The sequence below is a fragment of the Papio anubis genome, chromosome 6 (genome assembly GCF_008728515.1).
Source record: "Papio anubis isolate 15944 chromosome 6, Panubis1.0, whole genome shotgun sequence".
Classification (NCBI taxonomy): domain Eukaryota; kingdom Metazoa; phylum Chordata; class Mammalia; order Primates; family Cercopithecidae; genus Papio; species Papio anubis.
Window position 1 is genome coordinate 116,829,603 of NC_044981.1, and position 14,522 is coordinate 116,844,124.

The 14,522-nt window shown below is 37.8% G+C and overlaps 1 protein-coding gene across 1 annotated transcript in view; it reads left to right on the top strand.

Annotated features, from left to right (window-relative positions):
• The window catches only part of SHPRH (SNF2 histone linker PHD RING helicase), an 88,468-nt gene extending 84,625 nt beyond the window's left edge, over window positions 1-3,843 (top strand). Inside the window, exon 19 of the mRNA XM_031667362.1 lies at window positions 3,450-3,843. Coding sequence (XP_031523222.1) covers window positions 3,450-3,522 — 73 coding nt within the window. The 3' untranslated portion in view covers window positions 3,523-3,843. The remainder of the gene's footprint in view (window positions 1-3,449) is intronic.
• Window positions 3,844-14,522: the final 10,679 nt, after the last annotated feature.

Consider the following 14,522-nt stretch of genomic DNA (forward strand, 5'->3'; position numbering starts at 1 on the left):
AAAAAGTATGAATGTTTCAGTTTCTTCACATCCTCACCAACTTAGTATAGTCATTCCTTAATTTTAGACATTCTACTAGGGCTACAGTGGTATCACATTGTGGTTTTGATTTGCATTTCCCTATAACTAATGATATAGTGTGTTATATCATATGCTTATTTTCCATCCATTTATCTTTGGTGAAATGTCTGTGCAAATATTGTACACACGTTTTATTGGGTTGTTTGATTTCTTATGGTTGAGTAAAGTGCACTTCTTGCAAGCAAAGTATAGTCTTATTTTTTAATTTCTACTCAGACAATCTGTGACTTTTATGTGGGGCAGTTAGAATATTTACATTTAATGTGATAGTTGATATTGTAAGGCCTAGGTCTATCACCTTCCTGTTTGTTTTTGCTCTGTCCCATGTGTCCTTTGTTCCCCCTTTCTCTTTTCCCATCTTCTTTTGTATTAATTATATTTTTAAAATTCTTAGTTTATTAGGTGTAGTTATTTTGATGTAGTTTGTGTCATTGTTATTATTGCTCCTGTTTTAGTGGTTGTTTACAGCGTATTAATAGCTTACCATTGTCTATCTTCAAGCAATATTATACCACTTCATGTACAATACAAGAGCCTTACATTAGTATATTTCATTTTTCTCCTCCTAGTCTTCATGTTATTGTTGATATACATTTTACTTATTTACATTTTATAAATTTCAGAATGCATTGTAATTAGTTTTAATACTCAATCAGTTATCTTTTTAGAAGATATAACTATAAAGGAAAAAATGTTAGGTTTTTACTCTTAGGGTTATCATTTGTGGTGCTTACCATTCCTTTGTGTAGATCCATAATACCATGTGATATCATTTGTCTGACTGAAGGACATATTTTAACAATTCTTGTAGTGATGATCTGCTAGCTATAAGTTCCTCCAATTTCACTTTTTAAAAAATGAGCTATTTTACTAGGTCTAGCAGTTTAAAGGTGTTTTTCCTTTCAGCACTTTAAGGACGTTTCTCTCTTGTCTGCCCACTTACATCGTTCCTATTGAGAAATGTGTTATACATGTCTTTATTCCTCTATGGATAGTGTTTCTTTTTCCTTGAGCTGCTCTTAAGATTTTCTCTTTATCACTGGTCTTGAACAATTTGTTTACTGTGTCTGTTGTTTCTTCATTTTTTTTGTATTTATAGATTTTAGTTGTCTCAAATTTGGGAATATTTTGGCCATTATTTTTCTATCCATTCTCCCTGCCCCTTGGCACTCAGGGACTCCAACTACATCTGTACTGGGCCACTCGAAGTTGTTTCACAGCTCTCAGATGCTCTGTTTACATTTTTAAAATTTGTTTTAGTCTCTATGATTCATTTCTGATAGTTTCTATTGCTGTGTCTTTAAATTCACTAATCTTTGACCGGACGCGGTGGCTCACGCCTATAATTCCAGCTCTTTGGGAGGCAGAGGTGGATGGATCACGAGGTCAGGAGATCGAGACCTTCTTGGCTAACACTGTGAAACCCCGTCTGTACTGAAAATACAAAATAAATTAGCTGGACGTGGTGGTGTGCTCCTGTAGTCCCAGCTACTCAGGAGGCTGAAGCAGGAGAATGCCGTGAACCTGGGAGGCAGAACTTGCAGTGAGCAGAGACCACACCACTGCACTTCAGCCTGGGTGAGAGAGCAAGATTCTGTCTATAAATAAATAAATAAATAAATTCACTAATCTTTTCTTCTGCAATGTCTAACATATCATTAATCCTATCTAGTGTGTTTTTTAATTTCAGTAATTGTAGTTTTTATTCCTAAAATTTTAATTTGAATATTTTGATAAGTACTATGTCTCTACTTAATTTTGAAGGACATGGAGTGTGTGTGTGTGTTTGTGTGTATGTGTGTGTGTGTGTGTGTGTGTGTGTGTGTGTATATATATATATATATATATATATTTTTTTTTTTTTTTTTTTTTGAGACGTAATCTTGCTCTGTCGCCCAGGCTGGAGTGCAGCGGCGCGGTCTCGGCTCACTGCAAGCTCCGCCTCCCAGGTTCATGCCATTCTCCATGGAGTATATTTATAATGCCTTTTAAATACCTTTGTCTGTTATTTCTAACGTGTCAGTTCTGTGTCAGTTTTAATTGACTGATTATTCTCCTTATTAAGGGTAATGTTTTCTTGCTTCTTTGCATGCCGGAATATCTTTCGTTGGAGGAAAACATTGTGAGTCTTACCTTTTGGGAGCTGGGCATTTTTATATTCCTATAAATATAATTGAGCATTGTTCTGAGGTGCAGTTAAATAACGTGAAAACAGTTTGATTTTGGGGGATCTCATTTTTATGATTTGATAGACATGTCAGAAGCAGTGCTAGGTAAAGGTCTAATTATTTCCTACTACTGAGGCAAGACCTTCTTGAGTACTCTACACAGTGCCCCATGAATTATGAAAATTTCCACTTTGGCTGGTGAAAATATGAACTATTCTCAGCCATTGCGAATGTCAGTCACTGTTCTTTCTGATTCATTCAGGTAATGTTTTTCCTGGCCTCAGGTAGTTTTCTCTCATGTGAGCACTGACTGGTACTCTGCTGTAAGTCAGGGTTTGTTCGCTGCCGATTTCCTGGATTCTTTTTTGGTGTAATTCTCTTTTTGTAAACACTCTGTCTTGTGAACTCCAGCTACTTGGGCATCCTTGGATCCTTAGTTCCCTGTTCTCAACCTAGGGAATCTGCTGGAATCTACCAGTGATCCCCACCCTTGTGCCATGACCTGAAAATGCTCTTAAGGTAGTAATCTGGGGCAAACATAATGTTTATCTTGTTTGTTTCCTCTCTCTGTGGTATCACTGTCCTGCACTGCCTGATAGCCACTGTCCAGAAAACCATTGTTTCATATATTTTGCTGGATTTTTAAATTTGTTTCAAACAACATGATAAATCCATTCTTGTTTTTCCATTTTTGCCAGAAAGCAGAAATCACTGTCACAAAATTTTGCAGCTAAAGAAAAAAGCAAAACAAAACCTTGTTTGTGGAAATCTTATTTATCCCTTTCTAGACTTTTAGAAGCATTTTCTATTTAACCTATTGCTTCAGTGTGAATGTTTGTGTACTCCTCAAATCTATCTGTTAGAATCCTCTTTCTCACAGTGATGGTATCAGGAGAAGGGCCTTGTAAGAATACTACTAGTTGCCTTCTGGCAACACTGCCATTTGAAAGATAATAATAACAGCAACAATAATAAATGGATATTGAATGCTTGCCATAATGAGATATAATCGGATGCATAAATCCAGCTTAGAGACTAGGCTATTTAGTGCCTAGTTGACAAAAAGGGCTGATTAGTAATAATATTAGTTAATACTAAAAACGTATGTTATCCACCAGGCATTATTGTAATTCTTGACATATATTTACTAATATGATCTCTATAATTACTCTATGGGAATGTTGTGTTTCTATTTTACAGGTGGGGTAACCAAGGCATCAAGAAGTTATTTCTCCAAGGTCTCTCACCTAGTAAAGGACAGAAGCAAATATGAGCCCAGCAGTATTATTCCACAGTCCTTCTCAATTAGCCTTTAAATTTGTTTAAATATGAAAATCAGGGATTATCACAGCTCTGTGCATGTAGGAGTTCAGTTTTTCTCAGAAGATGCAAAGAAAATCTCTGAACTATTTTTGCAGCAGTACTCATATATGCACGCAGGGAGAATATTTGGTATAGCCCAATATTCTGTCATTAGCTCTCTTGCCAAAGTTCTTTAGTCTGTTTTAGGACAGAAATGATTGCAAAATGCTGAGTTGTGGATTGTCCATTTAGTGCTGTCTAATAAAATGATCTGTGATTATCTAAATGTTTATATCTGTAGTATCCAATAGCCAGTAGACATACGTGGGCATTGAACCGTTGGAATGTGAATAGTGTAATTGAGAAATGAAATTTTTAGTTTAATTTTAGTTAAATTTAAATAAAAAAGTCACAGGTGGCTAAAGGTTACTGTATTGATCAGAGTAGATCTATGATGGAGAAGTTTCCACTTGTCATCACAAAGGACAGCACAAAAAAGCTTTTGTAAGATACTAATTAAAACCTATGAGAACCAAAATAAAGCTCTTCTAGCCACTCTCTATGATTTCAATCCACCCACTCTTCCTCTTCCCTCTTTCCTGCCAGACAAAACACACACAACATAAACACATGCATAACACACATAGACACAGACTCTCTCTCTCTCTCTCTCTCTCTCCCCCCCCCTCTCTCTCTCACATCAGAAAAATAGTTATTTCCTGAGTAGTATATCCTGGACTTCCATGTTGACCAGGACTTGCTACTGTTGTTTTCTCTGCCTGAAATGCCCCTCTCCTCTAGCCTTGCAAATGTCTCCTTCCTTCGCAAAATGTCATCTTTCCTTTCTTGGTCCCCTGAATTCCCTTAACAGAATTGATTGTTCCTGTGTTCCTAGGTGTGATGGTTAATTGTATGCTTCAACTCGCCTGTGCCATGGTGTGCTCAGAGTAAACATTATTTCTGGCTGCGTCCACCGGGGTATTTCCACATGAGATTAGCATTTCAATCAGTGGACTCAATAAAGTAGATGGTTGTCACTGGTATAGGTTGGCATCATCCAACCTGTTGAAGGCCCAAATAGAACAAACCAAAAAAAAAAAAAAAAAAAATGAAGGAAGGAGGAATTTTTCCCTTTTGCTTCCTGCATGCTTGCTGAGCTATCAGTCTTCTCCTGCACTTGAACTGAGATTTACACCTTCCGCTCCCCTGGTTCTTAGGCCTTCAGAATTGGACTGGAATTATACCACTGGTTATACTGGGTCTCCAGCTTGCAGATTATGAGACTTTTCAGCCTCTATAATTGTGGGAGCCAATTCCTCATAATTTCTCTCTCTTTCTCTGGAGAACTCTAATACACTAGCTATAAATGACCTCTGTGATTTAAAATTAATTATTTATCAACTGAGGATGGATTGCTGGATTAGTTAAAAAAAAAAAAAAAAAAAAAGAGAATGGAGACTAGAAGACCACAATCCAAACTGATTTCACAGAACTGCACAGGGCATGATATGTCCCTGGTAGCATGTCAACCAATCATGTTTTGTAACAATCTCAGCTTCGCTCCAATTATTCAAAAGATGAGTAGTACATATTACTTTTGACAGTGTTGCTTTTTCCTCCAGTTTAGCAATGAGAATTTGTGTTACAAATGCACCTCATCATCTTGCATAAAACATAGAACTTCCAGTTTGGGGCTTTTTAGTAGAAAGCAATGGCACACAGGATACTGATATGACTCCTGTAAATGAGTTGACTTCAGAAGCCCAACTTTACTCTGATGCTATTCAGTATGCCCAAGGTATCCCCATAGTTTGCAAGGATAAGGCAGACTACGAAATAAATCTTTAAAGGTGCCTTCCAAGAAAAGCGTAAATATTAAATTTGAATATATCTCACTACTAATGGGAAGTCAAGACGCACCCCTCAGATAAAAAGAACTTGCTATTCACCTGGAGTAGTGCAGTCAGTTGAGAGCCTCCTGCTCTAGTGCCCTCAGAAGACTGGATAGCTCCCAGCCAATGCCTGGGTATGGTGTACCAGGGCCTGGCCATCTGTCCCTCATGCAGAGCTCCTCCTCTGTCAGTGTTTGCACCAGAACTCTCTTTTGCTTGGCCGAGATTTTATCAGTACTATACTTATTGCCGTTTGAGGCTAGTCCTACCCAATCCTCCTTCCTTCCTATTCTCCTTTCCACAACAGTCAGACTTACATCACAGTCTGAGTCTTTCCCTGTCTATTCCTACTCCCTTTTCCCCTTTGTCTTTCACTGAAATTACTCTTGATTAATTTCTTGCTCTTCTAATTACATTTTGGTGTCTGTTTCCCAGGAGACATAAACTGATAGAATTAGATCCAATTTTAGAAACAAGAATCAGGCCTATAGAAGCACAGGACTTGCCTCCATGGCCTCTCCATCTGCTTCTAGGTTGAATCAGGAAGATGAACATATATTGTTTATTAGTTTTTATTCATTTTTTCTTTAAATGTTGGTCTTTTGTGGAACTGTGTTCCAGAAACAGAAATAGGTTCAGCTACTGCCAAGAACTTTTTTCCCCTACTTGATCCATAAAGTAAAAGAAGTAATAGGTCACTGTAACTGGCAAAGTGGGATTATCTAGTTTTGCTATGCCAGTAAGAACGAATTAAGACAATTTTTTTCCAATAGGAACATACACAAATATAAATCTATATAAATGTGTATAATTTTTCTATTCCCTAAAAAATATCTATAATTCTGTTTCTTACCATATATGCTTTCCACTAGACCAAACACAAATTGGAAAGAAAAAAATATTCTGGAATTGCCTCTTTTTTGAAAAACATATGAAATATTTATGCTTAGGCCAATCATAAGAAAAACCCTAAATTCAAATGCAGAATTCTTTAAATTCTTTGGTTTATTGTAGACACAACTAGAAGATCCTGATATTCAGAAGTTTGGCTTTGTAGAATGATGATGCCTCAATTAAATCTAACCATCCTGTGGAAATTTAGATTATACTTGGTAGTAAATCATAATGCTGTGAAGACATTACAAAACTTATAAAGCTATATGATTTTTTTTCACATATTAAAATAAGAAATTGGTTTAAACTTACTGAAACTCCTTTTCTGAAAGGACATTTAGAGGTTGTTTTTAAGCCACCACCAACACTGGCTTTATTGTTTTAAAGCCATTTATCAGCATTTAATGGAAAAAATGAAAAACAGAGTCACCTGTATTGCTCACAAATTACCTCTAAATTATTTAGTTTATTTTTAAAAGTAAAATCCCTCCTCAAATAACAAATATCCATCATATGTATCTTTATCACACTTGAGAGGCTATAAATAAATCCTGGTGGATTATAAAGACTTGTTAATGATGAATTACACACCAGTAACTCCAAGACAGACCTGGAGGACATAAAGTTCCACAACATGACCATGTCAAGTGGTGAAAGATCAAAAGTCAAAGTGAGGGGCTCGGGAGAGATCCCAGGACATCTGGGTGCTAAACCTGCCTCTGCCATCCTGGAGAAGTTCTTGAAACTTCCAGGCGATTTTCTCACTCAGACTGTGAGAGGACAGGTTTTGAGGATGTCTAAGGTTCACTCCTGAATGAGCAAGGCTACTTCCCTTGGATAAGAAGAGCCAGGGGTGAACAATAAATATTTCCAAGGTGTAAAGTTGGAGCATAAAGAAAAACTTAACCAGTCTTTCCCTCCATCTTCTCACAGAAGATTGATTTAGAAAAAAATAATCTTCAAGTACAAATGAAAAGATGTTTAAATAGTCATAAAACCTGCAAGTGTGATTAAATGGAAGCAAGTAGTTGAACACAAATTGGAATGCTTTGCACCCTTCTCAATCTTTAATCTGCCCTTTACACACCAGGCTCAGGGCCTCCACCAGAGGGGTCATTAAAGACCTAGGAATTACAACAGAAGGTTTTTAGTAAGAAGGCTCTTAGTTTTTCCCTACAACATGCTCGCATGCACATGCTGGTCAAATAAATTCAGCCCATTTGACTAAACAGAATTTTTTTTTTTTTTTTTTGAGACATAGTCTTGCTCTGTCGCCCAGGCTGGGATGCAATGGCATGATCTCAGCTCACTGCGACCTCTGCCTCCTGGATTCAAGCGATTCTTCTGTGTCTGCCTCCCAAGTAGCTGGGACTACAGGTGCATGATTAGCCCAGCTAATTTTTGTATTTTTAGTAGAGATGGGGTTTCACCATATTGGTCAGTCTGGTCTCGAACTCTTGACCTCAGGTGGTGCACCCACCTCGGGCTCCCAAAGTACTGGGATCATAGATGTGAGCCACCAGGTCTGACCCAGAATGTTTATCTTCTGAGCTACTATTTTAAACACATAGGATAGAAATTTCCATTTCTAAGACATAAAATAGTGGTCTCTTTTAATCTGGAAGATGTATCACTATCATCATTGATATAGCATCTACTCAGTTACGCTACTGATTTTCAAAAGTCAAACCCATGTTGCAATCATTATACAAGAAAGCAATTGAAGATAGGGAATACTGAAGATGTGGAATATTATTTCTGAAGAAGCCTAGATTAAACTTTTTATGTCACGTTCATTTTTGTCAAATTCTAGGCCTTTAATAATCCAACTTGAACACAGCTGGGAGGATCCTTCTCAATAATCTAGGTCTGATGACATGTGCAAAGCCATACTATTGAAGGGAAGAAATAAGAAGACTGGCAATCAAAACATAATAAACGAAGTGCCATAAGAAGAAACACCTAAAATCCAGTTTGAGGAGATGAAGAAAGCAAGATATAAATGGGAACCTGAAAAATGAGGGGAGTAGCTAGATTCTGGTGGGGTTTCGGGGAAAGGGGATAACACTGGGTCAGAACAGTATTTGTAAAGGTTCCAGAAGCACAAGAGATCAGAAAGTATTTAGGACTAAGTATAGAGTTTGGGAGAATGGGAGCAGATTATGATGAATAGAAAGATTGGAAAGGCAAGTGGGACCAGATCATGATGGAAGGACATGTTTGTTGAACCTCCATGTCCAAACACTTTTCACCTATATTCTGAATCTTCATTTTATCTCCACAACAAACATGCTTAGAAAGAATATTGTCATTTTCTTTTTTTAATTTTTTTTAAGACAGGGCCTCATTCTGTCACCCAGGCTGGAGTGCAGTGACATGATCATAGCTCACTATAATCTCAGACCTCTTGGTTCAAGTGACAGATCCTCTCACTTCAGCCTCCCGAGTAGCTAGGACTACCAGCATGTGTCATCACACCCAGCCATTTTTATTTTTTTATTTTATTTTTTTGTAGAGACAGGGTCTTGCTATGTTGACCAGGTTATATTGACATTTTTATAAAAGTAAAATGTAAAAGTACTTTTTATAAAAGTAAAAAGTAAAAATAAAGTGATTTGCTGACATTTCTTTAACAAATGTGCTCTATATGCTATTAATAATACTGTCTCCTGTATATTAAAATGTTAAAAGGTGGCTGGAGGAGGAATGTTGATAGCAAGTGTTCTCTTGCCACTCATTCTGCAACTCACAAGTTCCTCCTCAGTCATAGACTTCCACACCCATCTGCATCACCGATTAGAAAATTCTTCCATGGTTTTTACAGGATTTAAGCCTTAGACTGATTCTGTAGGGGGTCGCTGGCAGAAATAAAAAGTGACTCATTGGACAGAAGTAGTATCCTGGGATTCTTACTTCTATTTTTAATGGTATTAGATCAAGAGAATTCAAATTATTAATGACAAACTTCATGGGTAAGTTAACCAAGTAAGAATGACAAACAAAATTTTCTCTGGAGTATAAATTGCACAGTCACCAACAACTTGGCAAGGTGTTAGGAGCAAAATTTGTACAACAGTTGAGTAATGTGGTGACTTGGCTGTCCTCTCCACATGAGTGACTTGCCACTGGCTGTGACATATACTAAGCTAAATCTAGATAGAAGAGGCTTTTAAGTTATATAAAATTGATAGTTGAACTCTGACTGGATCTTAGCATTTATTTCTCATTTGTCCAAAATTCATTTTTTCAGCCAGGTGAAACAATGCCCAAGACATTGAAAGTCGATACGTATTGAAAGCAGGATTATTAATTTTTGATCAAGTAAAATCCGTGTTTTCATGTCTTCTCAATTCTTCCTAGGCACTCTTGAGTTGGGAAGCATAAACAGTATTGAAAATAATGAGTTAAAAAAAATCTAGGACACAAATCCAGATATTCAGTTTTGTTGAGATTTCTTACAGTGATCTGTACTCCATGGCATAGTTTAAATATATCACAGTTTTGCTATTGGAAATCTGGTATGCTTCCCGTCTAGACAAGGTTTTGGAAATCATATTATGTATTAGACAAAATATGACTATATGATACTACATTTTAATTAAAGATTAATGGGCATATTAGAAGTTTCTCAAAGTTAGGCTAGAAATATATCTCAAATTACCCTAAGCAAACAGACAGAAAGGAGAAAATGTATCATCTTAAGTAAGTGGGCAGTCTGTCATGGGTCAGGTACAAACAGATTGAGGAGACCATGCAATATCATCAGGCTCTGTTCTTCACCTCTGGATCTGCTTGCCTTGATGTGCTCTTCATTCATAGGTTGATATTGTTAGGTTTTGGGTCCCCACCCAAATCTCATCTTGAATTGTAATCCCTATCATCCCCATGTGTCAAGAGAGAGACCAGGTAGGGGTAGTTGAATCATGGGTGTGGGTTCCCCCATGCTGTTCTTGTGATAGTGAGTTCTCACGAGATCTGATGGTTTTATAAGGTGCTCTTCCCACTTTGCTGAGCACTTCTCCTTCCTGCTGCCTTGTGAAGAAGTTGCGTTGCTTCACCTTTGCCTTCCACCATTACTGTAAGTTTCCTGAGGCCTCCCAAGCCATGCTGAACTGGAGTCAGTTAAACCTCTTTCCTTTATAAATTACCCGGTCTTGGGCAGTTTGCTATGGCAGTGTGAAAACGGACTAATATATACATTTTCCAAGTCTTGGCAAAACAGTGCCTCTGAGCTCCATTATTCTTATAGCTGCAGATTACAGTGAAAGCAAACATCGCTCATCCTGGCAATTAGAATTACAACCTGATTTGAGCTACCTGCCCATCCTTGATCACAGTTTGGAGAGGAATAGTGAGCACTTGACTGACCTGGTTGATTGACTCTGAATTTAGTTGACCTTGAAGTAGGAAATGGGTTGCTTCTCCAGAAGAAAAAAGTGCAGAGCAAGTAAAAATAAATAAATAAATATCTTGCAGGTGTCTTCTCCACAGGCAAATCAAATACAGAAAACATTTCTCTTTTGGTAGCCAAAATAGATAAGCATCTTTAGAAAACACTTTTTCACAATATTTTCTGCATATTTGAAGAATATATTATTATGCTATTAGAAGGGAAAACATCGTCTTGCCCTTCTACCAACACAAATTGCTTAAAATCACAAAATGTTTTCCCAGTAACCAAACTATTAAACTACATTTTTAATGGACTCAGTTACTTTAAATTCAAGTAACTATGAGTTAACATATTATCTGCAGTGAAAACAAAAACAAAACTTTGCTCATAATATATCTTAATGGAAGTTAATTAGCTGACACAGCTGGCAAAGAAAACAAATTAAGAAACAGAAAGACATTTAGGCAACTAACTAAATTAAAAAGCAGGTCTCTCTTTCTGGAACCTGTCACTGTGTGTATGACCCCAAGCTCTCAAGCTTATTGCTAAAAATCCTTAGTATCATTCGAAACTTTCTTTACCTCAGATACTTTTAATAAAATGTTGACAAATTCATTTCTGTACACAACTTAGAAAAAAAAAAAAAACCTTTATTCCATGAGTGTTTAATAAACAGATGTTTACTTGTAATCTGTTGTTTTGATAGCTGACTATGGGATTGGAGGCAGGGAAGAAGCAGGCAGGGGCAGCAGGAGGAGGGAGAACAGGCTGTGAAGACAGGGAACAGCCAGTGTTTCATGTTAGACCTTAAAAACAAAAGAAAGGAATTCTGAAAACTGGCACAGTTATCACATTATAAACAAAATGCCTTCCCAAGCAGATTGTATAAAAGGCATTTCTCAAGTTAAACAATTCCCCTACTGCCATGGTTGTGAAAGAGCAAAGACTAAAGAAGGAAACAATCTACCTTCTTTTTCAACTGGTTAAGGCAGATATTCTCAGAATCTTTGAGGCTGAATCTTTCTCATATGAGTTGATTCCATAACATTCCCTCTCATTCCTATTCATTCTAAAAGTGTGATTTGGAATCTCTTCCTTATGAAATTAAAAGGAGTTTTATTTTTTAACACAATTTGATGCCATCTTTTGACTTAATTGGGCCATACTATGGGCTTTGACTTAATTGGGCCATACTATGCGCTTTTCCCACTCAAAAAGTGAGGGGGAAAGTGAGGTCCATAGAGCTAGAGGTTGGAGAGCTGCCCAGACAGGATTTGATGCCTTCAGGGTGGGCTTTCTCACCCACCCCTTCTTCACTGGATAGACCTGATCATATTGAAGTGTTATTTCCCTCTACCTGAGCTTCTCTAATTAAAGACTGGTTTCTGGATCAGAAATATGATTGGTGCACACCACTGCTTCCTATAGAGGGTGTTTTGCATATATGGGTTTTGATAATAATATTTGTCTTTGATTCTGACAACAGGCAGTTGGCTGCTTAGATATAAAAAGAACCCATAATAACCTATTCACAGAGCTGCAAATGCACAGAGCAGCAATGCAGCTCCATTGGTTTGTTCCATTGTCTAGACCTTCCACTTACCCTGCCTGTGCATTCCCCTAGACCCACTTCAGTGGACAATGGGCACAAGGTACATGAGGAAGACATACCTGGCTGGGACCCATGGGAAAGGCCTGCACCAACCAGAGGAACTGGGAGATTATCAGCCTCTGGGAAGGAACTCATGTGCTTTGGAACAGAGAGTTCATTTAAAACATGATGGTGATGGGTAAGAAAGAGGGGAGAAAAAATAAAAAGTTATCTTTGCCTGGTTCTGCTCCTGCTGGTTTCACTACATCCTGCAGCGAGGGGTGGGGAAGTTAAAAACACCTGTGTTGTCTCAGTCACGCCTAGAACTGAAGCTGCCTGACATCAAACCAATTGTCCAGGACCAGCATTTCCAGCACTTCCAGTTGTCCATACCTGCACTTCCAGGAGTAAACAGGCAACTGAAATACAAGTTTGTCAGCAAAAATCCCAGGAAACAAGTTCCTGGTAGAACAACGGTTAGATCAGGGGATCACTTCTGTGTCGGTATTACAGTGAGGTGTAGTCACAACCCAAACCACAAGAGCTTTTCAACGCAAAGTCATAGCTTGAATTGCAGTGAGCAGGAAAGCATGCAGTTAATGCACACTTGTTAAACTACAAAAAAAAGTATATTGGCTAGTATACAGGCAATTGCCTGCTCCATAACAAAGATGCCAAATTTTTGAAACATAAATTAAAAATTATTCCTAGCTGGTGTTCTTCAAACGTAGGTGTCCCTCCAAAATTCTCATGTTGGAACTTAAAGCCCAAAGTGATGGTATTAAGAAAATGGGCATTTGGGTGTCGATTAGGCCACATGGGCTCTGCCCTCTTAAACGAAATAATGCTCTTGTAAAAGAAGTTGGGAGTGTTCTAGCACCTTTTTGCCTTTCCATCTCTTCTGTCCTGGGAAGACAGCATTCTCCGTTCCCTTTTCACTCCTTCCTCCGAGTGAGGATTTAGCAAGTAGTGCCTACTTAAAGCAGGGAGCAGCTATCACGAGGCACCAAATCTGTCAGCACCTTGATCTTGGACTTTTCAGCCTCCAGACTGTGAGAAATAAACGTCTGTTGATTATAAATTTCTCAGTCTGTGGTACTTTGTTTTAGTAATAAACCTACACTAGCTTTAACAAGCTTCTCTTAATGTTTAATATATTGTAGTTACATAATAGAATTATAATTGGAAGATTGTAATATATTGTAACAGATTACTAAAGCAGACCAATAAAATGAAGAGTCTACCTGACATCACCTTTTGAAGCTGTTCAGATTCCACTGACTAAATAGGATAAAAGGTCACTGTATTACTCAAGGTTCTCCAAAGAAACAAGAATCAACAGAATATATACATATGTGTGTGTGTATGTGTGTGCACATGTACATTATATATTTATATATAGTATATGTATGTGTGTGTATGTACACTACATATTTTTATATTATATATTTATATGATATATGCCATATATAAGAAATATAATATATGAACCTGTCTCATATATAAAACATATAATATATGACATATATTTTTAAATACATATATGGAAATTTTACATATTATATTTATAAAATATGTTATATATTTTAATATATAAATAAATAATATATAAATTAATATTATAATAAATCTGTCTTTCATTTTATATATATCATATAATTCTGTATATAAATAATATAAAATTATATATGTATGGGGGCGGAGCAAGATGGCCGAATAGGAACAGCTCCAGTCTCCAACTCCCAGCGAGCCACACAGAAGACCCGGTGATTTCAGCATTTTTCAGCTGAGGTGCTAGGTTCATCTCACTGGGAGTGCGGGACTATCGATGCTGGTCGCTGCTGCAGCCCGACCAGCCAGAGCTGAAGCAGAGTGCCTCACCTGGGAGGCATGAGGGAAAGTCCCTTGCACCTAGCCAGGGGAAATGAAGTACACAACACACCTGGAAAATTGGGTAACTCCCACCCCAATACTGCTTTAAGCAAACAGGCACACCAGGTCATATCCCACACTGGCGGGAGGGTCCCGCGCCCGGCCTCCCTCATTGCTAACTGTAGTCTGTGATCTACTCGGCAAAGGCAGCTTAGCGAGGCTGGGGAGAGCCCACCATTGCTGAGGCCCAAGTAGTGAAGCAAAGCTGCTGGGAAGCTCCAGCTGGGTGGGCTCACGGCAGCTCAAGAAACCTGCCTGTCTCTGTAGAC